This window comes from Salmo salar, chromosome ssa11 (assembly GCF_905237065.1).
Source record: "Salmo salar chromosome ssa11, Ssal_v3.1, whole genome shotgun sequence".
Classification (NCBI taxonomy): domain Eukaryota; kingdom Metazoa; phylum Chordata; class Actinopteri; order Salmoniformes; family Salmonidae; genus Salmo; species Salmo salar.
In genome coordinates, this window is record NC_059452.1 from 80,501,164 (window position 1) to 80,527,034 (window position 25,871).

Here is a 25,871-nt window from a genome sequence, read left to right on the forward strand (position 1 = left end):
ATATTTCCCATTCATTTGGATTGATACCTGACGATTTCTACACAACATGGACTCTGCTCAACTTGAGACATGAAAACTTCAAACTAGGTATCTTTAATTCATGAAAGTGTCATTCTGTGCCAAGTTTGATGACAAGAAGAACGTGTTTGACTAAAACCACAGAGTTGCATGCAGAACAAATAGGCCAAGACATGGGCCTATCTGAGATGCTACTGGATACAGGGGCAATAGTGAGGTTCATAGCCTGATTGATCCACTGTTAAATCAATATCTACTCACACATCCATCAATACAAAGTCATTTGAGAAGATGAGTCTCACCTTTGATGTACCATTCCACCCATTTGGTTACCTACTGAGAAACGATATGATAGGAAAACAGGAAGGGGGAGAGAAACGGGGAAAAACAATTAGCTTGAGACCAAATTAACTCCTATCACTGCAAAACTCAATAACACAGAATAACCATTGTGGCTGCAGGACCAAGAGTGACTCCGGGTGGATTGGATAAAAAAACAGATGGAGATGGCTCTGTCTGACACACAGCAGGGGTGTGCACAGCTATGGAAATGAGGCGTGTGCATGGTTCAGCGATAGTACCCGGGTCACTGGTTATCAGCACAGAAATGCATTTTGACAGGTTGCAATAAGCAGCGGACTTAAAGGGTCACTGAATGATACGGTGCTACTGACAGAACACCATAAACGGATATCTACAAGGTTCACCACATTTTTACAGTCGTTTGCACATATTTAGTTGTTGGAAATGCATTGAGGTTGGAAATGTATTGAGGTAAAGAAATTAAATGCCTATGAATATAAAGCATGTATGATGTGTCAATTCACAGACATTACACTGCGGAGGACTTGCGCTTAACTTAAATGGTGTTAAGTGGTACATGTACTACTTAAAAATGACCATTATTAAGGACCCAACAGGGATGACCGATATATTTATACAGTGCAACAGCCGACTGTTATATTTCATATTTTGTGCAGCTTAACCTTGAGAAACTGAAGAGCAAATGGTTGAAAACAAGTGAGTTGGCCAGCCAAACATCCACCAGAAATTGCACACAACTTATTCGGCCATGCATTCAGAGCGAAAATATACCACACCATGACAGGTTAAGAGGACAATAACTGACTGGAGTTTCCGCTTCACGGACACAAAATTGCCCAAATCTACATTTTGGGTGCGTATGGGTAACCACGCGAAACATTCCACCATTCTGCAAAGCCACACCCTTACGGTTTAGCTACAATTTCACAAGAATCAACCACCAACGTACACAACAACAATAATAATAATGTGGAAACTAAGGACAGCTTGACAAACATGCTTGGTGAATTGAAAACATTTTGTAGGTAAACAAGATGGGCTAGTTTAAATGTACTGAGTGATCCATTGTCATATGCTTCTAAAACAGACTGATTAAAGTACACAGGACAATTCTAACCCATGGGGTGGGAAAACTTTGAGCAATGACAGATACACACTTCAGACAAGTATTAGGACAAGTCATGAATTCTTTCACACACAAAATACTGTGTACATTTGAAAAATCAGAAATACACCCAGCAGAGGTCCAAAAGAAAACGTAGATGTTGGAAAATGAAAATGTATACAGTTCAGTTACATTTCTAGTTTGCCAGGTTTCAAACTGCGAGAGCAAAACAGAATTGAGCCGGAATGTGAATCGAGGGCGTCAATGCAAAAACGTAAAACCATGTTCACACTGACCTTTGCGACCATCAGACAATACCTCTTAACCCCTTATTAGATTATGCCAAGCTATTTCCTGTTTTATAACATAAACGCTCAGACAGAACTGCTTCCTCAGGGAGAGGCTGGAGTTAAGTCATGAGTAAAGCCTTATATAAGGTTTAGCTGACTTATGTTGCTCCTGCTTTTACTGGGCCTGTAAGCTTGGAAGGTAATTTTCCACATCAAGGACGACCCCCCCGATTCTGCAGCAAGATGTGGCAAACACACTAACACCACAGAATTACAATTCCTATAACCACTGGAAGTGTGAACGTGAAGCCAATGCAGCAAGATCCTTAATGTAAGGGCTCACTCAATTACAATGAAATCCAGATCAGTTGAGCTGTCTATTGAATTGTTTTCATCGGTAAATACACTTCATTGGTCATTAGCATAACAAAAAGTAACCATATCGACAATAGTTACAAAAATGAATCTGTTTATGAACAGCAACAACTGATATGAGCTCAATCAGCATTATCCACATTTCTAGAAGCACGGTTCCTTTCTCTACTTGGTGGACTTGCCTCTAACCACAAACCTGTTTCACTTGCTGCTGCTCGCTGCACTTGGCCTTTTTTTATCCCTTACAGCTTTGGAGGCATGTAGCCTGCAGTTTGTGGTTTTATCAAGCAACCAGTGTCAATCAATCATATCTGTCGCAGCTAGAGCATTGTGCTGCAGGAGGAGGGAGGGTTAGAATGAGAAATCCCCTCAATGGCCTCTGGGTAACTAGGGATCTGCTTCTGTTCTGACCTAACAGTTAATTTACTTTGTGGTGTTGGACAGTAATCCTGCCCTGAAATAACACAGGAGGAGAAAGCTCTGTCTGAATGGAGCTACAGAGAGGCAGAGCACTTCAACTCCTCCTGGCTAGTGGTTACTCTACCCACTTCCACATTTCCCCTCCCATTGGCACAAGGCTGCCCATAGCCAGCCCACTACTAGTACAATGCCATGTCATTCAAAACGCAACAGACCTGCTATCCAGAGGGCCCCATTGCTCGACAAACATACTGGCTAGCTCCTACACCTTCCACAAATAGGCTACGAGACGGAATATACATGAACAAGTAACAAGAGCTAACATTACGTAGTGCCGCCACGACTGATCTCTTGACCTGGGGTCGCTGGTTATCGTTGGCTACCCCAGTCTCAAAACAGCTGAAATATGGATTGGATTTAAAAAGCTACAGTGGACCAATCAATTACTTCATAGTGTTTGCAATGGCTCTTCAGACACCAGGGTTTGATTAAGCCAACACTATTTGTTAAGTGTGGTACTACAATCCTCAACAAGTATGGTAAGATTGCATAAAAACCAGAACGACCCTCACACTCGGGTGCAGCGCTCTTTCCCAAAGCCGTTTGAAGGGTACCCAGTTGAGCATACTGAAATGGGGTAAGTGTTAAGGCTTATGTTAAAACGAGAGGATTGTTTTGTATGGTGCATGAGGGAGAGTGGAGAGATGCACTGCCACCGCCGGCTTACCTCCATCATCCATTGAGCGCTTCTGGCCTCCGTAGCCGTAGAGAGAGGGGTCTAGGATTGGAGAAGAGTTGTTCATGTGGGACATCTGGTCACCTCCCATCTTCGCCGCAATCTGAGGAGACAAGAGGGATAGAGGAGAGGGAGGGCTAGAGTTAGCAACCTGATAGCAGTACATACGCGTTCCTAGATAATTAAACTAGTTATATCATTAGAAAGGTTTTATTTGACCTTTATTTAGCCAGCCAAACTACTATCCAAAACTAAGTACTACTTTTCATGTTTTAATTTCAGTAGTCAGAGCCATTTTTTACTCAGTCCCCTACATCTGAAGGGAAATGAAAGGCAGTAACTACCTAGTTATGAAACTAGCTATAGCAGCACCACATGCACATTTGACAAAACACTGCTTGCAACTCCTCACCCGAAATTTGCCCCTTGCCAACACCAATTAACTACATGTATTCTCAGCAGATTGACATTCAAATCCAAACGCTGCACAAAAGCATGAGGCCAGTTTCTCCCAAACCCCTCCTCCGCCACTACCTCGAGCCATTAAAAAAGTATAGAGTTTCGGCAACATAGTCGCAAATTAGAGGCTGACAATTAGAGCCTTCCATCAACTTCAGGCATCATTATCTACTTCAGTGCCACCACACAGAGCTTCCTGCCTGCCTCTGAAAGTGAGAGGGGAGGGGGAAAAAAAGCTTTCCAACATGGCTCCTGATCCAGTTAGGGCTGAACTGGGTAGGGAGCCATGGACTGGGTGAGTGAGGGCTCCCCCTCTTCCCTAGAGCTAAACCTTTCTGGGAAATGTCGGGGTGGTATGTCAACAATGTGAGCAGAACACCGATAAATCAACTACCTGGCGAAAGGCTCGTGCCTAGAAGACTAGTATAGTCCTCACAAAACAACTGTTGCTGACTGTCAAGGGGGTTTGGGGCAGGCTAGGTACATGAGGGAAGAAATGCCAGAGGATATTCTGATGCTCAAAGAACATGCCCGAGGTTGGTGAGGCCTGTTTGCTCTGAAACTACAGGTCAAACACTCATGTGTCAGGGGGTAATTCAGCTCTGCATACTACACTGTGGCATTGATGTTAAGGTTCTTGAAGTAAAATTATTATTTTTTTAATTCTATTTCTTTATTTTTCATTAAGGACTGGACTACATTTGCATAAATACCCAGCTATATCAAAAACATTGCGAAGTGAAAGATTCTCCGGTACTTTTATATAGTTTTTGGCCAGTAGTTCGGAAAGTAGCGCAGGGGAAAAGTGGTCCCCGAAAATTGTGTACTACAACACATGTGCACCACATCATTGCTCCCTCGCTCTGCGTGCATCATGTGCCTCTTGCTAGATGTCACTCAAATGACAAGGGGCTGAAGCTCATTGGATTGAACTCGAATTGCTTGTGGGCTGGCCCACATGGGAGAAAACGGCACAGCTTCCAGAAAAAGTCCATTTTAAACAAGGGATTTCGTGGCTAAATCAGGTAAAACAGTAATTCCGCTCAGATTATGCATGTATGAACTACACGTCGACACATCCAGCGCAAAGCTATTTCTATTCTTCCCATTCTCAAGTTTTGTTTTTGCCTCTTAATCTTGGTTTAGTCCATCAGCGTCAAACAGCTAAAAATAAATTATTTTTGGTTAATGAAATTATATTTCACAGCAGTTTAGATGGTACAATGAAATTAGGCGAACAATGAGAATTTTTGCAACCAGGAAATGGAGGAGCGATTTTTGCATATTGCACCTTAGAGGAGAAACGACATGCATTTACTTGACCAGAGAGAGAATAGCAACTCAACCTCCACATTGAATGACAGTAGGCCTAATGTTCAGTCACAATATCAGATACATAGGGCCTACAGAAAACATAACACACAAGCGCTATTTTGGGGTGGAGTGCTATTTTAAGTTAGAAACAGTAGTGCTGAGCCATTAACCAGCATTCTGGTTAGGCGTGTTATCCATTTATTAAACTAATTGACCTAGGTCTGTTCAATTATTTTAATTCCCATTTTGTTTCTGTGCGCTCAAAGCGCAGTTTTTAAAGATAGTTTTTTAGATAAACCAGATCAAGCCCGAACTGCACACTGTAGTAGGGAGTTGTAGTTTACAATAGGCCAATATTCTACATAGTTTAGCAAAGAAAACATGGCAATTAACTACAATGACCATAATCCATTGTCTGGTGTGTGTGTGTGGGTCAGTCACAGAAAGGGAGAGAAGAGAACACACGATTGAGACAAATAGAGCGTCGCAAGGTATCTACCTGAAAATACATGATTAAGTCACTGATAGTTGGTATTCAGCAGTCATAAAATGATGCCTTATTTTGATGAACTACTAAAAATTGTGATTTTGTCAGACAGCAGCTCTATAGAGATGAGATGACTTGGAATGAAATAAAGTAATCAAATAAAACAAATGTAATATTTCATTAAAGTAATGTGAATTAACCACGGTTATGATACGCAGTAATGGGCAGTCACTACCATCATTTATGAATTGTTTTATTCTGTGTTATAGCATTCAACCCACATAATGCATATACATGTTTAAAAACATAATTGAAACGGAAAACTGATATTTTATAAATCGAAATCAACCTCAAAAAGCACTAATCGCTCAGCACTAAGAAGCAGTGTATTGATGTCTTTGTACAGGCTGGCAGTAAAATGGGTAGTGTCTATGGACCTGTTCTACTTTTTCCCCTATGGAGTTGATAAAAGCTAAACGGGAGAATGGCATGGCTGTCCTATTCCACTTCCCAGAAGCACAGACCTGGGGCCTATAGGGAAGCCGCAAGGGACAGCATGGTACCACGGTTATCAGAGGAAAACTAAAACCTGACCCACAAGCGTGATGCACGAGTACAAGGCCACACGCTTATAGCTCATGGGATACGCACACAGCTGAGCGAGTTGGGGGAGAGACCTCAGGCATTATGAAATGGACACCAGTACACCCAAACATGTGCTTATGCCATATGCTCATCTGGGTTTATTCGCAGGAATGCGTCTTTGTCAGGGCGAATATCTGGGTTAGTGTCGATTATGGTAATGAAGACCAATAGTTGCTTTTAAAATATGCAGTTAGGAGGTTTTCAGCTCATTATTTTCTTTGTCATATTTCCCTGGCCGAGACTATGTGAAAACAGGTGTGGGTTTTAGCCCTGGGAGTAAAGGCTTTACAAGAACTCGGCCCCAAGTGCAGATACCAACTAGGAAGGAATGGGGAGCGGTTGGCAGTTTTCTTTCACCGTTTCCAATAGCCTACGTCCTGAAGTTATAGTCATCTCAGGAAACTTTTACCATGTTGCATGCATGATACTGGTATTTTAAATTGAATAATCTGCACAGCAGTAGCTAGCTGTGGTTTGATGATCAATTGTAATATTGTAGTCGAATACAGAGGGGTGTTTTGGGAGGTTAAAGATGAGTAAATTCTGAATAACTACAGTGCCTAGCATTTTTTCATCATATGCCCAAATGACATGGCTAACTTCGAGATGTCAAGAAGTTGCTAGTTAGCTAGCTAAACAAATGCATAGGAAATATTGGAGGTTACAACGCGTTAGCTAACTAGCTAGATAAGGTTAGCTAGTTAGTTACCGGTAGCTAATTCCAAGACTGGAGTAACGTTGTTGTAACGTTAGCTAGCTAGTAGCTACTGAGTGATAACGTCCAATACTATTTAGCTAGCCGACACCCTGACCGCAAACAAAAGTTCAGTGATCACATTTCCGCTAAACTAGACGGTGAAGATTAGCTGTTGACGTTGCTAGCTAGTTTACCGTGCATGTTAACTGGCTTAATTTGTATAATCGAGGTTAGCTAGTTTTGCTACCAGACTGATGCACTCGATAGCTTAACAACTAGCCAACGTTAAATCGGTACTGGATTCTGAAATTGTTTGACTTGGGTACATCGCTGTAGTTAGCTAGCCAACTTATTTTATCCAGTGTAAATGTGCGAGTGGTTGCAATTTAACCCATCGAGTTGTCCCGTTTTCTGCTATTAAGCTAACTTTTGACAGCGCGTGGCTGAAATCAGCTGATATTTCTGGCTTCACCACGAAACTAGGCCACGGCCATACCGGTAGTTTCTCGACGCTGGTGGTAAAAAGTTAGCTAGTGCTAACTAGCTTCAACTTATGTGGCTTTACAACAGGTTGCAATTTGTTGCTTATGCCTTGCTTTAAAAAGTTACCCTCGCCTCAGTTTCATGCAGTTGATTTCTATGTTGCGTCAATCATGCTTTGCCTAATTAACTTACTTGTTATTTTGACTTTTTAATTGTGCGTCTTTTGGTCCGCATTCTCTTAATCTGCAGGCACAGCCATGCAGTTACTTGGACCTAGTGTGGCTAGTAAGTTAGCTATATATACGGGAGAAGTGTTTTTTAGAGTAAAGGGGGTTCTGTGGGTGCGCTGGTAGAAAAAAGTGCACTCCTCCACCACGCAGAATGGTCTTGTTCGTTTCTCGTCTGAAATCATTCGGTTTCTCTTCGTTGTAATGAATTACCTGTCGGGCCCGGTGTAAAGCGTCGGCGAAGCCATCTGCTTTCGTTCCAGACTGAGCCACCGAGGCCTGTCCCTGTACCAACTCCGCCATCATCATCATCCCTACTACAGTAGCTCAGCGACACACAAAAAAAAACCTTTAGACTAGCGAGCAAATCAAGCAGCACACGCGCCGACCCCAGGAAGAAGAAGCTGAGCCCCCTGCTACACGATACCGCGAGATTCAGAACCATCCGTTTCGGATAAATGTATTTGATGAAATCACGCGTTACTTGACAGATAGCATGACCATTTTAACCGGAAGAAGTACGGATGGAGGTCAGGTGGGTCGTCATTAGTTACCACAGTCACAAAGTCATAAACTCCGCCTATTTCTAAATGTAACTTCTTAAAGATGCATTTCCTGGATGCTAAAATTATAGTAGGTCGCCTAATTTCAGTTTATGTGACAAAACAAACACGTATAGTGTAGATAATCATTTTAAACCTCCGAGAAATATATTTTCCATAACCAAAGTACTGTATTATCAGCGGTTTTTAGCTGGTGTACAAAACCGAAAGTAAAATACGCAAATATGAAACTTAAGACCAGGAAGCATAGAAATAGCGCACATTGAACACATCTACATAGGAATAGCGCACTTAGAACAGATATACCGCTTCTTAGACTTGCTTAGACCCTAACCCTATGTGAATTTGGTCACGTCACCCAAAAAGTTACATATTGCAGCTGTAAAGTGTAATTTTAAACCTAACCTTAATCACACTGTTAACTTTATACCCAACCTTAACTTTAAATTAAGACACCAATTTTATTTTATTTGCTAATTAACCTGCTATTTTCTTTCATCTTGTTCTTTCCTCTGCAGAGTGTGTATCATGGTGGGCTTTCCACTACGTAGAGACATTAACTTTGGAGTTCCTTAACGGAGTTACTCCATCATATGGCTGTTTTTACTGCTTGGATATTAAACTGGCTAGGTAATATTGCAGTTGGTGTAAAACAAATAAATCAATTCCATTACCTGTTTTATTTTTTTTGTCTGCCTGTTTTACCCACAAGGGTCTTCCCTGTTTTTTTGCAGAGGTACTGGGTAATTTATCCCTCACCGCCATAGGGACGTGCCTGGGGGACCCAGGCGCTCAGGGTGCCAGAGGAGAGGCGGGCCCCGGCAGGACCTTTGACACACCTTTCCCCGGCCTCGGCTGCTTCTCCCGGTCTCATAGGGCAAAGTGGGAGGAGGGTGTGGAGTCGCCCTGGGTGTTGTCCACAATGCTCAAGGGGTACTGACTATAATTCCAAACATCAGAACGGATAGGTGGGTTCTACTCCATTTATTTTGTGATCCCAAAAAGAGACGAAGGGTTACAACCGATTCTGGACCTCCACAACGTCAATGGGTACTTGAAGGTACTGAGGTTCCACATACTGTCCCCAACCCGCGTGTTGCAGGATGTGTCCAGGGACCAGTGGTTTGTTATGCTGGACCCGAGGGATGCGTACTTCCATGTACTTCCATTCACCGAGCTTATTGGCAGTACCTCCGGTTTGCTTTTGAAGGGATGGCTTACGAATTCATGGTTCTTCCCTTCAGCCTCTCCTTTGCACCCTGCACTTTCATAGTGCATGGACGCTGTCCTGGCACCTCTCACGTCCCGAGGATTGTTGATACTCAATTACCTGGACGATTGGCTGATTTGTCCCTCGACGAGGACCCAGGTGCTGTCAGACAGAGACATGCTCCTGACCCACATCGGCAGGCTGGGCATTACTGTAAACGACAAGGGTCCTCGCCTGCCCACCAGAAGGGTTCAGGCGATCTTATCTTGCTTCGACCACTTTTGGCAGGGGCGGGTGGTATCCGCCCTGACCTGCCAACGCCTGTTGGGCTTGCTGACGGCGGCCTTGTTGCTGATTCCCCTGGGCCTGCTCCATCTTCAACCTCTTCAACGGTGGTTCAACTCCCACCGCCAGCTGCGGGTGACTGCACAGTGCCTCAGGACATTGTTGAGGTGGCACTGTTGCTCCTTTCTCTTAGGGGGTGGAGATGCTGAGGATGTGCTGCCAGTTGCTGGTCAGCACAGACCCCTCCCAGATCAGCTGGGGAAGTGTGGCCAAGGGCAAGTCGGCCAGCGGCTGTTGGCTACCCCCTCGGAGCGGCAGGCACATCAAAACACTAGAGCTCCGAGCTGTACTGCTGGCCATGCGGTCTGTCCTTCCACATCTGAAGGGAAGACATGTCCTGGTGAGAACGAACTCCACACATGTGTCTTACATCAACCATCAGGGTGGACTGAGGTCCCACCGCCTCTATCTTATGGCATGGGAGCTCCTTCTCTGGTACAGCACCTGTGTGACAAGTTTGGGAGAGTGCAGGTGGACCTGTTTGCCTCCCTGGATAATGCACACTGCCCCCTGTGGTACTCCACAGGGCCTCTGGGCTTGGATGCTGTGGCTCACAATTGGCCAGGGCTGGAGCTTTACGACTTTCCCCTGATCCAGGCTGTGCCAGACTGGACCAGGAAGGCGGCGCATCCTCTGCTGCTGGTGGCCCCATACTGGCTCAGACGACCCTGGTTCAGCCTTCTCCTGTCCCTGTTGTCTGGGGCACCTTGGCAACTGCCTCTGAGATCTGACCTGCTGTCTCAGGCCGGGGGAACTCTGTGGCATCCGAGACCGCACCGCCTCAGTCTGTGGACTTGGCCACTAAATGGCACCCCAATGGTCCATGTTAGGGCTACAGGAGGGTGTAGTGTACACCATGCAGAGCGCAAGGGCACCGGCTGCAACTGCAGCATACCAGTTGCGCTGGCAGTTGTTCTGCTCTTGGTGCACTGGTATTGAGGTTGTGCCCGAGTCATGCGGGGTGCAGTATGTTCTCCAATACCTGCAGTCATGCTTGGATGAGGGCTTGGCAGCCTCTTCACTGAGAGGGTATTTGGCCGCTATATCTGCCTGCCATGTGGGGTGGATGGACATGCCAGTGGGGCATTATCCCTTGGTCTCCAGCTTTATGAAGGGGGTTCGTCGCCTGTGTCCATCTAGGACCCGCTCAATGGTGAACTGGGATCTGGATGTGGTCTTGGCAGCTTTGGCAAAGTCGCCTTCCGAACCATTGAAGTTTGCCTCCCTGAAACCTCTCTATGAAGGTGGCTTTCTTGGTAGTGATTACTTCCATGAAGAGGGTGGGTGAGCTTCATGCTCTTTCAGTAAGTTCTGAGTGCTACCGGATGGACCCCGGTGGGAGGAGTATATCTCTCTGCCCCAACCTTTCATTCCTCCCGAAGGTTCTGTCAGACAGGCATGTGAACATCCCTTTTATCCTGTCTGCTTACAACCCCCTGGGAGTGGCGAGGGAGTCAGGACCTGCCTCCGGTATGCTGTGTCCTGTGCGGGCACTGGCTGCCTATGTGGAGCAGACTCGGTCAGTGAGAACAACAGACCAGCTCTTTGTCTGCTATGGTGAGAGAATCCAGGGGGCTGGGCTATCAAAGCAGAGGCTCTCTCACTGGATCGTGGACATGATTACGACAGCATACCGCCTGGCTGGCAGGCCAGTGTTGGGATCTGTGGTGGCACATTCAGCACAAGGTGTGGCTGCGTCTTGGGCTCTAATGAGAGGAGTGTCCCTTGCTAATATCTGTGCTGCGGCCAGCTGGGCCTTGCTAGGTACTATTGGGTAAATGTGGCATCTCCCCTCTGCGGTTGGTTCAGCGGTCCTGGGCATCGCCTCCCCTACCCAGGGACTGGGCCAGGATCCCCCTTCCACATTGACAGCCTCTGCGTCTCGGTCCTGCGCTGGGACTTTACCGCTGGCTGGCCAGGTCCCTCTAGCACCAACTAATCTGGTAGGGGTATACCAATATATTGGAGTGATCCAATATAGTGAAACATAACCAAGGTCACGTATGTAACCACGGTTATGTGAGCTATATGGATCACTCCAATCCTCTATGGCGCTACAGGCACCTCAAAAATGATGTAGAGAACGTGTGTCGCGGCCAAGGGGTCTATGTATAGAGCGGACCCCAGCTGTGACACAGGTGTACACAGGAGTGAATCTGTAAATCCTCACCTCAGATGTATCCCTACACTGCGGAGTATTACCAATATATTGGAGTGACCCATATAGCTCACATAACCGTGGTTACATACAGCTGAAGTCGGAAGTTTACATACACTTAAGTTGGAGTCATTAAAACTTGTTTTTCAACCACCACAAATTTCTTGTTAACAAACTATAGTTTTGGCAAGTCGGTTAGGACATCTACTTTGTGCATGACACAAGTAATTTTTCCAACAATTGTTTACAGACAGATTATTTCACTTATAATTCACTGTATCACAATTCCAGTGGGTCAGAAGTTTACATACACTAAATTAACTGTGCCTTTAAACAGCTTGGAAAATTCCAGAAAATGATGTCATGGCTTTAGAAGCTTCTTAAAGGCTAATTGACATCATTTGAGTCAGTTGTAGGTGTACCTGTGGATGTATTTCAAGGCCTACCTTCAAACTCAGTGCCTCTTTGCTTGACATCATGGGAAAATCAAAAGAAATCAGCCAAGACCTCAAAAAAATGGTAGACCTCTTCAAGTCTGGTTCATCCTTGGGAGCAATTTCCAAACGCCTGAAGGTACCACGTTCATCTGTACAAACAATAGTACGCAAGTATAAACACCATGGGACCATGCAGCCGCCATACCTCTCAGGAAGGAGATGCGTTCTGTCTCCTAGAGATGAACGTACTTTGGTGCGACAAGTGCAAATCAATCCCAGAACAACAGCAAAGGACGTTGTGAAGATGCTGGAGGAAACGGGTACAAAAGTATCTATATCCACAGTAAAACGAGTCGTATATCGAAATAACCTGAAAGGCCGCTCAGCATGGAAGAAGCCACTGCTCCAAAACTGACATTAAAAACGGTTTGCAACTGCACATGGGGACAAAGATCGTACTTTTTGGAGAAATGTCCTCTGGTCTGATGAAACAAAAATAGAACCGTTTGTCCATAATGACCATCGTTATGTTTGGAGGAAAAAGGGGGATGCTTGCAAGCCGAAGAACACCATCCATACCGTGAAGCACGGGGTTGGCAGCATCATGTGGTGGGGGTGCTTTGCTGCAGGAGGGACTGGTGCACTTCACAATATAGATGGCATCATGAGGATGGAAAATTATGTGGATATATTGAAGCAACATCTCAAGGTATCAGTCAGGAAGTTAAAGCTTGGTTGCAAATGGGTCTTCCAAATGGACAATGACCCAAAGCATATTTCCAAAGTTGTGGCAAAATGACTTAAGGACAACAAAGTCAATGTATTGGAGTGGCCATCACAAAGCCCTGACCTCAATCCTATAGAAAATGTGTGGGCAGTACTGAAAAAGCGTGTGTGAGCAAGGAGGCCTACAAACCTGACTCAGTTACACCAGCTCTGTCAGGAGGAATGGGCCAAAATTCACCCAACTTATTGTGGGAAGCTTGTGGAAGGCTACCTGAAACGTTTGACCCAAGTTAAACAATTTAAAGGCAATGCTACCAAATACTAATTGAGTGTATGTAAACTTCTGACCCACTGGGAATGTGATGAAAGAAATAAAAGCTGAAGTAAATCATTCTCTCTACTATTTTTCTGACATTTCACATTCTTAAAATAAAGTGGTGATCCTAACTGACCTAAGACAGGGAATTTTTACTAGGATTAAATGTCAGGAATTGTGAAAAACTGAGTTTAAATGGTTTTGGCTAAGGTGTATGTAAACTTCCGACTTCAACTGTACGTACCCTTTGATTTTTAAAGTGCACGAGCAGCATGTTGATCAATATGAAAATGTTTGATTACATGAGGCATTAGTGTGTTTATATGTTTTGGAATACTCTTTAGGAATGTTTTTGTATAAAAATAAGTACAAGCTGATGTGTATTTTTAATTTTTGTATGCAATAGCACAACACTGTTTTTTTACCGATGTTTGGCTAAATAAATATGATTTGTTTCCAAATATTTTTTTTACCACTTCCTCACATAGCCCTTGTCACTGAGCTAACAGTGCGTATGGTCTTGAATTTGACCAGGTTACAGGATTTATTTAATAACTGGCAAAACATTTTCAAACAAAATTGCAGTTTTTGTTAAATTGTCTTCTGTTACTATTTGTGTGACCTCCTTTGTTAAACACTGAATGTAGCCTACTCAGATAATGGGCTACAAGGCAATTGGTTTTAAAATGTTTTTGTTGTTGTTACAATTGCCTCCACAGTTGGCTAAATGTGTCTGTTTTTGCATGCAGGCCTATTCCTTATGAGTAAAGACGTGTAAAATGGGGGGGGGGGACCATCGTGTAACAATCTGGTTGGACTCAAAACAGTTGACATGTAAGCCTATAGAGAGATGAAAATTGAGGAATATTGATTTTCCTTCTCATTTTCTCCTTGCACATGTGGAAACATCTATCGTTACACATCTGGCAGGTTCCAGCACTTTGGAGAGAGGCAAGTCAAATTGCCTCAAATTTATAGACGTTTATGCAAAACAGTTCATGTTCCTTAAATTCCATCCAATCCCAATGCTACAAGAACAAGATGCAAGTAGGCCTCACTCCAAAATTAATTTGAAGACAAACAATGTATAATGGAAGCACATTTGTTTGAGTAGCCAATTTTTTTTATTGTCCATGAAATGCAGTGCTTTACATTTTCCACTGAAAATGCAAACAATGTGTTGTGAACACCTTCTTTGTGGAACACCTTCCTAATATTGAGTTGCAACCCCTTTTGCCCTCAGAACAGCCTCAATTCATAAGGGCATGGACTCAACAAGGTGTTGACTGTGTTCCTCAGGGATGCTGGCCCATGTTGACTCCAGTGCTTCCTAACAGTTGTGTCAAGTTAGCTGGATGTCCTTTGGGTGGTGGACCATTCTTGCTACACACGGGGAACTGTTGAGCATGAAAAACCCAGCAGTGTTGTAGTTCTTGACACAAAACGCTGAGCCTGGCACCTACTACCCTACCCCGTTCAAAGGCACTTAAATATTTTGTCTTGTCCATTCACCCTCTCATTGGCACACATACACAATCCATGTCTCAGTATTTAAAAAACCTCCTTTAACCTGTCTCCTCCCCTTCATCTACACTGATTTGAAGTGGATTTAACAATTGACATCAATAAGGGATCATAGCTTTCACCTGGATTCACATGGTCGGTCTGTGTCATGGAAAGTGCAGGTGTTCTTAATGTTTTGTATACTCAGTGTACAGTATGTGTGGGATATAGACATGTGTGTCAATGCTGGGGGGTGCTTGGACATGACTGATTAGAGCGGCCTGTGAGACAAGGAGATTGACGTTCCCTTGGTCTGCTGCCTCTTACGGACACAGAGATATCAATTTTCCTGCCTACTCAGCTTCATGCATTTTATCACCTCCAAAAAAGAAGAGAAGAAATTAAGTGGCTGAAAGTAGGGGTTCCCATTACCATAGCCAGACTGACACCACTAAATTAAGATCTCACATTTTTGTGAAGTATGATCTTGCGCCTCTATTGCTACCATGTGCTCGGCAATGTATTCAGACTCAGGGATGGGTAGGAAGGGAAGTAAAATTCACACAGAACCATTAGAGATTCGGCCGCCTGCAGCCCCCAGTCTCTCTCTCTCCCAGCGGTACAGGAGAACAGGGATAGCCAAAGCAGGTGTGGTGGGCCTCTGGAGTCCTGCCAGTCAACAGTGGGAACTTTCATGAGAATGGAGGGGATGGTGGGGCGTGCAGAGTGTGGATACCATACGAGGCTGATCAAGTGTCATGTTGCTCCCTCTCCTCTCCATTATTGTTGAGAAGGGTCTCTTGTCTCCTGGGTTGTCTGTGGTGAAATGTACAGACTTTCTCACTGTGTGTGTCTGTGGCAAGAGTTAAGCTTTACAACAACGTGCTGAAGAATAACCAACCTGTGGGGGATTCCTTCCAAATGACAAAAACATGACTTTCCTCTGAATGTTCCACTTGCTTCAGGCTTGTGATGTAGATCTATCACAGTATAAATGGCTTAGGGGAAATAAATGCACACATGCAATTGTCAGTCTCCATGACTGCATTTAGACAGGCTGCCCAATTCTGATATTTTTTTCATTCATTGATCTTTTAACCAATCAGATGAGTTCTGGAAAAGATCTGATGTGATTGGTCAGTAGACCAATTAGTAGAAAAATATCAGAATTGGGCTGCCTGTCTAAACGCAGCCCAGGTGTTTGAACTGGCTTCGAGTGAAGTACAGTACAGCTAAGCTTACACATTCATGCAGTTGTGAAAAAAGCATACACATGACTGCTCATTTTCTTTTTAAATGCATTTGTTGATATGAGTGAGGATGCGCACCTTTCTCAGTGTTTAATCAACAGACAATATAAAACATATTGGTTGCTTACGAGCTATAATATCGGTGGTATATGAATAACTGAGCACAGATGGCCAGAGGACAACAGATGGCCAGAGGACAACAGATGGCCAGAGGACAACAGATGGCCAGAGGACAACAGATGGCCACAGGACAACAGATGGCCAGAGGACAACAGATGGCCAGAGGACAACAGATGGTCAAAACTTCGAACATTAACACGGTCCCTCATTAAATGACAGACATACTAAACTCAGCAAAAAAATAAATGTCCTCTCACTGTCAACTGCGTTTATTTTCAGCAAACTTAACATGTGTAAATATTTGTATGAACATACAACTGAGACATACATTGAACAAGTTCCACAGACATGTGACTAGCAGAAATTGAATAATGTGTCCCTAAACAAAGGGGGGGGTCAAAATCAAAAGTAACAGTCAGTATCTGGTGTGGCCACCAGCTGCATTAAGTACTGAAGTGCATCTCCTCCTCTTCGCTGGCCATGGCAGAACACTGACATTCCTGTCTTGCAGGAAATCACGCACAGAACGAGCAGTATGGCTGGTGGCATTGTCATGCTGGAGGGTCATGTCAGGATGAGCCTGCAGGAACGGTACCACATGAGGGAGGAGGATGTCTTCCCTGTAACGCACAGTGTTGAGATTGCCTGCAATGACAACAAGCTCAGTTCGATGATGCTGTGACACTCCGCCCCAGACCATGACGGACCCTCCACCTCCAAATTGATCCCGCTCCAGAGTACAGGCCTCGGTGTAACGCTCATTCCTTCGGCGATAAATGCGAATCTGACCATCATCCTTGGTGAGACAAAACCGCGACTCGTCAGTGAAGAGCACTTTTTGCCAGTCCTGTCTGGTCCAGCGATGGTGGGTTTGTGCCCATAGGCGACATTGTTGCTGGTGATGTCTGGTGAGGACCTGCCTTACAACAGGCCTACAAGCCCTCAGTCCAGCCTCTCTCAGCCTATTGCGGACAGTCTGAGCACTGATGGAGGGATTGTGCGTTCCTGGTGTAACTCGGGCAGTTGTTGCTATCCTGTACCAGTCCCGCAGGTGTGATGTACGAATGTACCGATCCTGTGCAGGTGTTGTTACACGTGGTCTGCCACTGCGAGGACGATCAGCTGTCCATTCTGTCACCCTGTAGCTCTGTCTTCGGCGTCTCACTGTATGGACATTGCAATTTATTGCCCTGGCCACATCTGCAGTCCTCATGCCTCCTTGCAGCATCCCCAAGGCACATTCACGCAGATGAGCAGGGACCCTGGGCATCTTTCTTTTGTTTTTCAGAGTCAGTAGAAAGGCCTCTTCAGTGTCCTACGTTTTCATAACTGTGACCTTAATTGCCTACCGTCTGTAAGCTGTTAGTGTCTTAATGACCGTTCCACAGGTGCATGTTCATGAATTGTTTATAGGTCATTGAACAAGCACGGGAAACCGTGTTTAAACCCTTTGCAATGAAGATCTGTGAAGTTATTTGGATTTTTACGAATTATCTTTGAAAGACAGGGTCCTGAAAAAGAGATGTTTCTTTTTTTGCTGAGTTTAAATGCTTTGATTGAGCTACATTATAGATGACCCTTGAACCATTAAATATCCAGATGTTGGGCTTGTTCAGTAATCACTTTGGAAAAATAAGCATTTGTGGACAGAAGCTATAAATAAGAAGCTAATTTAACACCATTTTGAAATGACATGTCAGAAAATGCAGGATTATGAAAACAGTACCTCTCTGGGGATTATTGGGAAATAGAAAGGTTAAACACAAACACTCGCACACTTATCCCAGTTGCCGCTGAATATTTCACCCTCTCCCCCAGAAGAAGGGGCCATATAAAACTGTAATTGCCTTATAATTGCAGTATCTCTCAGCATGAATGTGGAATTCTGAAGGCAGGATACAAACAGGGATATTGTTTCATTGAGAACCCTCTTAGGTATCTCTATCTCTGTCCAGCTTTCAGTTTTCCTTCAAATACAAATCATTGTCTATGGAGAGAGGAAATATCCCCCCCAAAAAGTTTCATAAAATGCAACTTCAAAAGGCAGTAAAGGGAAAGATCATTTTCACTACCAGTGTAGCGTAATTATAAGAAAACTACAGACAATAGGAAATGAAAAAGGAGATCAGGCAGGAGAAAAAGGTATCTGATCAGTAAGTATCACTTTGATGCAAAAGTGAAAAAGAACAGAGAAATTAAATGAAACTGTATGATGGCTGGAGAAGGAGTACCTTTAAAATAAAAATCCCTGACAGGACAAATCCTGCAATTCAAAACAAAAAATGGACAGATGAACATTTGAAAACAGACTGTCTTTCTCCAATGACAGGAAATGTACACGTTTACCTCCTTATTTCCCCCTTGTCTTTTCAGTTTCCTCAGCCTCCAACCCCCAGCCACTTTGCTTTGATTCAGCTCTGTATCTGTATTTTAAATGACTCAATTACATTGGATCCTGCGGTGAAAATTACGGATGTTTTCCACTATTTCTCTCTCTCCTCTGGGACAGCATGACCCTGCCCTGCCACCAATCAACCCCACCTCTTCCCTCCACCAATCTTTTCTGCCCTCCCGCTCCACCTGTCCTACTCTCCTCTTCTTTCCCCAGCTCTTTCCTCTGAAAATGTTCACTTTATTGTGTGTCTATCTGCGACTGAGAGGAAATAATAGCTAAATGGGCTTGTGTGTGAGCTCTTTTCGCCGTGAACTGACAAAGAGAGTGTTTGGCTGCTGTTTTTCCAGCAGCTAAAGCTTCGCCTGTCATCACTGCATAAGTCAGAGTCTAGAGTGTATCCTTTCAATGACAGGAGCCCACATTGCTTCCAGCCATTCAAAGCCACCCAGACAGAAATAAACACACACATCAGCAGGAATTGTAAACAGAATAGTCTTTATTCTTTAAAAGCAACAGACGTTTCCCTTCAGGCTCACAGTTTACAACCCTGGTTAATCAGGCTCACAGTTTACAACCCTGGTTAATCAGGCTCACAGTTACAACCCTGGTTAATCAGGCTCACAGTTTACAACCCTGGTTAATCAGGCTCACAGTTTACAACCCTGGTTAATCAGGCTCACAGTTTACAACCCTGGTTAATCAGGCTCACAGTTTACAACCCTGGTTAATCAGGCTCACAGTTTACAACCCTGGTTAATCAGGCGCACAGTTACAACCCTGGTTAATCAGGCTCACAGTTACAACCCTGGTTAATCAGGCTCACAGTTACAACCCTGGTTAATCAGGCTCACAGTTTACAACCCTGGTTAATCAGGCTCACAGTTACAACCCTGGTTAATCAGGCTCACAGTTTACAACCCTGGTTAATCAGGCTCACAGTTACAACCCTGGTTAATCAGGCTCACAGTTTACAACCCTGGTTAATCAGGCTCACAGTTTACAACCCTGGTTAATCAGGCTCACAGTTTACAACCCTGGTTAATCAGGCTCACAGTTACAACCCTGGTTAATCAGGCTCACAGTTTACAACCCTGGTTAATCAGGCTCACAGTTTACAACCCTGGTTAATCAGGCTCACAGTTACAACCCTGGTTAATCAGGCTCACAGTTTACAACTCTGGTTAATCAGGCTCACAGTTTACAACCCTGGTTAATCAGGCTCACAGTTTACAACCCTGGTTAATCAGGCTCACAGTTTACAACCCTGGTTAATCAGGCTCACAGTTTACAACCCTGGTTAATCAGGCTCACAGTTTACAACCCTGGTTAATCAGGCTCACAGTTACAACCCTGGTTAATCAGGCTCACAGTTTACAACTCTGGTTAATCAGGCTCACAGTTTACAACCCTGGTTAATCAGGCTCACAGTTTACAACCCTGGTTAATCAGGCTCACAGTTCACAACCCTGGTTAATGTGTATGTCTGTTTCCACAACAACGAAAATTAATTTTACATGGAAACGAAAATAACGTCAAGGAAGTATTCATAAAATGCAAGTTGTACCGGTTGATTATTCTCTCTCATTGTGTGAGAAAGACATGGATCCACAATTTAATTCTGTCTCGTTAGAATCTCTGTTGAAGAGCAAATGGAATCAATCAGAATGAGGTGCTTTATCTAGCCCTCTAGTGGTGAAAGTTATCCAAATATATATACTATTGCACGGTGTATTTTCCTGATTAGAGCAGTAGTGTAAAGTGGTCATTAAGAAAAAAAGTGTCTCTGATGAAGATTTCAGAATGTGCGAAGACGCTAACGAGACACACTCCAACCGACCACTGCCAATCAGCATCAATCATTACACCACATACATATATACAGTACACTGAGCAAACATTCAGAAGACCTTCCTAATATTGAGTCCCACCCCCTTTTGCCCTCAGAACAGCCTCAATTCTTCGGGGCATGGACTCTACAAGGTGTCAAATGGATGCTGGCTCATGTTGACTCCAATGCTTCCCACAGTTGTGTCAAGTTGGCTGGATGTTCGTTGGGCGATGGACCATTCCTGATACATGCGAATAACTGTTGAGCATGAAAAACCCAGCAGCGTAGCATTTTTTCACACAAACCGGGGCGCCTGGCACCTACTACCATACCTCGTTCAAAGGCACTTATATTTTGTCTTGCCCATTCACCCTCTGAATGGCACACACACCCAATCCATTTCTCAGTTGTCTCAAGGCTTAAGTATCCTTCTTTAACCTGCCTCTTCCACTTCATCTACACTGATTAAAGTGGATTTAACAAGTGACATCAATAAGGGATCATAGCTTTCCCCTGGATTCACCCGGTCAGTCTGTCATGGAAAGAGCAATGTTTTGTATACTCAGTGTAAACAGGACCATTAAACATTAAAATCACCTTCCTAGGGATACACTCACACTCAAGCAAGATCACCACCTTGAACCTGATAGGCCACTCATCCATTCACCACCTCTTCCAGAAACAAATCGAAGGACATAATGAGTGGGCCTGCTAACAAACCAGCAGACTCCAGGGAGGGAGCCAGAGAGCGTAGTCACTGCCAGGGAGATAAATCTATTGATTTGAGATAAACATACTACATTACTGCTGCCCTGGGGAGTTGGGCTTTGGAGCTGGTCTGAGACCACAGGGCAGCTGGTTATGGAATAGAGACCAGACCCCTCTGATCCTGGCTGCTTCTCCCTGGTGAGATCTGTGAAGACTTCCTGGCTGCCCACTCCCTCTATGGAACTGGCTGGGGGAGGAAAGCCCCTCTTAGAGAAGCTTTAAACCCCATGGATTTGTCATCTATGGATTTGTATTGGTCTGAATGAGGCACAGGGCAAACCATCATTCACATCTATCCCTACACAAACACTGTTGTGACAAAGAGGAAGAGAGGTATGAATGGGGTGGAGTAGACAGCAGGTAACATTTATTTGTTTTACCTTTATTTAACTAGGCAAGTCAGTTAAGAACAGCTTCTTATTTACAATGACGGCCTAGGAACAGTGGGTTAACTGCCTTGTTCAGGGGCAGAATGACAGATTTTTACCTTGTCAGCTCAGGGATTCAATCTAGCAACCTTTCGGTTACTGGCCCAACGCTCTAACCACAAGGCTACCTGCCGCCCCTAACATAAATGTTAAAATACTATTGTGAATGTGAAAAGCTAAAAAGTGTGTTGGATGATATTTTACAGATGATGAAATACAACATAGAATTTTTGTGCAGTGACCACATTCTAAATCCACCAAACTTTACAAGATTTAAATCTGTTGTATTTTGGTAAACAAGATTCAGCCTGGCCACAAAGACCTCGTAGACCAAGAAAAATTAATCTGGCATTGTAAAAGGCTATCGATTAGCCCTGGCCCCAGGGGGACAGACCCCATAAGTCTAGTAGCTGTAACAGGAGACAGGGAATCCCAAACACTCATTAACCCTCTCAGATGGGCAACATTAAGCAGGAGGCAAAATATTTATAATTTTCCATCAATATTTCATCACTGGCTGTGTCCAAACAAAGACAAGGCTTTGACCATAATGGTCCTCCATCCGTTTATAGATTTTGGGGAGAGGAAGTAACATACCAGTGTCCTTTGACACCAGAAATAAGTCTGTCCCAACCGCCGTGAACACAGGATCCAAGCATATTAGATAGCTAGGTTGTCCTACAGTCGAGTACTGTAGAATAAGCACTGCAAAATGAGAGGCTGTTATGTTTCTCTGATACACTTTCACAGCCTATGCTTGCTTCACATTAAACATACTGCAACTCATATGTCGAACACGGTGGTGGACTGGGCAAGGCATCTTCGGTGTCACATCCCTTGGTCTGTGAAACCTCCTTCTACCATCCTCACATCTCATCACAGTGGGATTAAGTCACCTAATGCCTACATCTATTAATCCCAGGGGTTCCACTTAACACAGTAGAACAGTATATAGTAAGTCAGAACCAATCTGTGGTGTGTCTCGGCCTGTCGTAAATCTCCCCGACTCACTCTGCAGTGAGAGGATGACCTCATTGTCTTTTCCTGGTCCATTAGCTTTCTGGGGAAACCTCTGGGGACCGTTGTTAACCCCTCTGGTGCTGGATCAGGCAGCATTACACTCCATCCCAACCAGGTGGAATTGGTTTCATATTCTAAAGTATTGATGGACTAATTTGCTCTACATGCTATGCAGATAATGTCACACATTGGTTTCATAACATTGAGGATTACATGCATATTATTTGGGTGCATTTCGACAGTCAAAAGTGTCTGCCTCCCCACACATCTTCATTGGTACTGATCTGTAAACCCAGGAGAGTTGAAGGCAATAAGGTAGATGCAATTTTACTTCACCCATCCAGTTCCTTCCTCAGTGACAATCTACTCTGTCCCCAGAACCAAAGCTCATGTAAGACCTGGCCTCTTAATGTTTCCATCTGTCAGGAGAGACTACCTCAGTGCAGACGGAGTGAACACAGGGAAGGAATGCGCTCATGCGTTACCGCCACTCTCCCAGGTGTCTAGCTGGGAACCGTGGACGCAGGGTCTACACTCCCAGTCCCAGGGTGAAGTGCACTACAGACAAAATAGAGAAAGCTTATGGGGCTGTCGTCTTAGGTTACAGGTTCACCATAATGATGGGACCTGCCTTGCATTCTAATTGCAGGTAATTGACCTCCTGTGGACTGTTATTGTTCCAGCTTCTTTTGTGCTGGCTGCCGTTTAGAGCAGAGGTCAGTGAACCTGGGACCCCGGACTCCTCCAGACAGGTAGGCAAGGATTAAATGACCCAAGACGTTCTGTTAGAGAATAGACTCATCTTCTGTGCTTAATAGACCCCCAGCTCTCCCTCCTTTACTGTTACATTGTTTGCCATTAACTTCAGTTTACTGAAAACTTTATGAGAATGACTTGATTGAAAGATAGCGGTTCTCGTTCAGTTCTACACTTTAGAGCAGGTACAGATGAATTCCGAGAGAAAGAAAAAATATGTATAATTTGAACTGAATTCACAACGTGAGATACTGCAGTTACAAATTGGATTACAGTCCATGTCGTTCACATTTTTCACTACAGCAGAGAAAAATCACCTGCACCCGTGCACCCTCTCTGTCACAAAATACTAGAGGAGCCGTCTCAAGAGGCCACAGTAACCTGGGAACAATGGTGTCCTTTGTGTGCAGCGAGAGAGTGACAGAGAGTGAAGGTCTGCTCCTACGGAGACAGACAGAAGAGCATCCATTAGGGCTCCATTCAGGGACGCCGTTGACTTTCATGTCGTCCCATTGTGGCGCTGCTCCTTGGAGAGGCTGACACAGAGTGGGTAATGAGGGGTAATTGACTCGGGGTCAAGGATGATTAATTCCCTTGGTCAGGTGTCCTCGCTTTCATACCTGACAGAGACGCAGGATGCCGTGAAGCCACAGGCGGGCGGGCAGAGCGGAGCAGGAGGCTGGCTGGCACTGAAACACGAGACACAGGCAACACACACGGTACACACTGCCCAGGCCGTTCTCATGATGTCATCCAATCCTTGGACAGGCTAGTGGTTAATGCTCTGAACTGCGGCACCTTGACTGCTGCCACAGACCACAGCTCTCCATCACTCTCTCTCACACACCCACACACACACCTAGCCACCACTCTCACACACACCTAGCAGTGTTCACATGTCAGTCTGCTTCATTTATATGGCTAATGACCTGGGGTAAGACACAAAGGTGAAAGGTCATAACTATCTTCCCCCTACACAGAGCTATACTGAGCTCCCACCACAGACCACAGATTGAGAGTGACAGTCATCTTCCCCTCCTTTCTCCTTCAGCTTCACTGGCTAATCTGAATCCCTCATTTTCTGCACAAGCAATTTCCCCCCCAAAAGGCCAGTGATTACAGGCGACCTGCTGAATGTATGCACGCGTTACTAAATGCCAGGGCTAGCTGGTAATTGACCAGGCAGACTGAGACGCCTGCGGTGTAATTGAGCAGGGTTGAGGGGTTCTGGTGGGACTGAAAGGACCTGGGGATCCCCCACCGGCCATTAAGCCCAGCAGGAGGGCTCCTGCCTGGGTCCACCTCAGGCTCAGGGCGGCCCCTCATCCAGCCTATCGCCCCTTCAACACTGTGGGACACCCCAAGATCTGGAGAGGGTTTGGATCATATAGTGTAAGAGGAAGAATGAAAAATAATAAGACTATAGGGCACTAACTTTAAAAACGGTTTGTTTAAATTTAAAATCATTTAACATTGATTCTGCATTGAGACACGCACATCCATGTCAATGGAGAGACTCAAAGAGAAGGTATCATTTAACTGCAATACATATAAGTGTCATAAGGTCGTCTCTTGCTGGCTGTCTGTCCATTTGCAGTTGGGATGAACAGAGCAGAGCACCCGTGCTGAGCCTGATATAAGTCGACCCCCAATTGGCCTGTCCTTTCACTCCAGTTGCGCCGTCACAGACCAGAAATAGCCTCATCACTTCCACTACAGTAGATGACAGCTAGCCTAGCAACAAGGCCCAAGCACACCAGTGCAACCAACCAACCTCCCACTAGGCAACAGCGTCATCTACTGATCTACATATACTGTTTACATGATACAGCTTCCCTGATACCCTTAACCGCTTGACGGAACAGTGCCCAGATACGACTGTTCTGTACCAAAAGGACACCTATCAGATATACTAAATCAATGTAAGAATTTTAATTTACCCTCTTAAGCACAACATTAAGTGTGACAGCAATACACTTCAACGATCCAAAGACGTTTTATTACAACATACGGTAACAAACACCTAATATGAAATATTCAACTGCAAAACTACTCCGCTAAGGCAAGAGGGTGTAAACATTGGGAAGTGTGAAGCTGCTGAAGACACCGGGGAAAGAAAGATGATCCAAGACTGACCGTCTAGCCCTAGTGCTTGGAGCGATGGTCCCCCTGCAAACGGTGGTGCTCCCTAAGCCTGCAGTGAGAGAACAGAGTTAGTTAGCGCATTTATCTAAATCCAAAGAAATTACGTCAAAAAATATGGTTGACGCTCAAGAAGCCTTCTTGAAAATACAACTTTTTGGGACAATTGAGTTTGCTTATGAAGGACACAAACCTGACAGCGTTGATCTTGATGAATCCAGAGGCATCACATGGGTCATAGTCTCCCTGCACGTCCATACTGGGACAAAAGAAGAGGGGTGTAAGTCACGTTATTGTGTAGGCCTATGTGGTTGGGGAAGGGCTTT

At 44.6% G+C, this 25,871-nt stretch overlaps 3 protein-coding genes across 7 annotated transcripts in view; 1 reads left to right on the forward strand and 2 right to left on the reverse strand.

Annotated features, from left to right (window-relative positions):
• The window catches only part of fubp3 (Far upstream element-binding protein 3), a 32,823-nt gene extending 24,770 nt beyond the window's left edge, over nt 1-8,053 (reverse strand). For 2 of the 5 annotated variants that reach the window (XM_014128462.2, XM_014128461.2), the window contains exons 1-3: nt 7,794-8,053; nt 3,260-3,371; nt 321-354 (exon numbers count right to left, since the gene is read on the reverse strand). In XM_014128462.2, the coding sequence (XP_013983937.1) occupies nt 321-354; nt 3,260-3,371; nt 7,794-7,892 (245 nt within the window). In that variant the 5' untranslated portion in view covers nt 7,893-8,053. The remainder of the gene's footprint in view (nt 1-320; nt 355-3,259; nt 3,372-7,793) is intronic. The other 3 variants (XM_014128463.2, XM_014128464.2, NM_001140027.1) reach the window with 2 other exon arrangements.
• Nucleotides 8,054-8,080: 27 nt separating this feature from the next.
• On the forward strand, nt 8,081-12,000 carry LOC106563282 (uncharacterized). The gene is made up of 2 exons (XM_045689968.1): nt 8,081-8,773; nt 8,878-12,000. Exon 2 carries the CDS (start codon nt 9,420-9,422, stop codon nt 10,635-10,637), a length of 1,218 nt encoding a protein of 405 aa, XP_045545924.1. The 5' UTR covers nt 8,081-8,773; nt 8,878-9,419; the 3' UTR covers nt 10,638-12,000.
• Nucleotides 12,001-25,383: 13,383 nt separating this feature from the next.
• The window catches only part of ass1 (argininosuccinate synthase 1), a 33,909-nt gene continuing 33,421 nt past the window's right edge, over nt 25,384-25,871 (reverse strand). Inside the window, exons 14-15 of the mRNA NM_001141064.1 lie at nt 25,739-25,804; nt 25,384-25,597 (exon numbers count right to left, since the gene is read on the reverse strand). Coding sequence (NP_001134536.1) covers nt 25,549-25,597; nt 25,739-25,804 — 115 coding nt within the window. The 3' untranslated portion in view covers nt 25,384-25,548. The remainder of the gene's footprint in view (nt 25,598-25,738; nt 25,805-25,871) is intronic.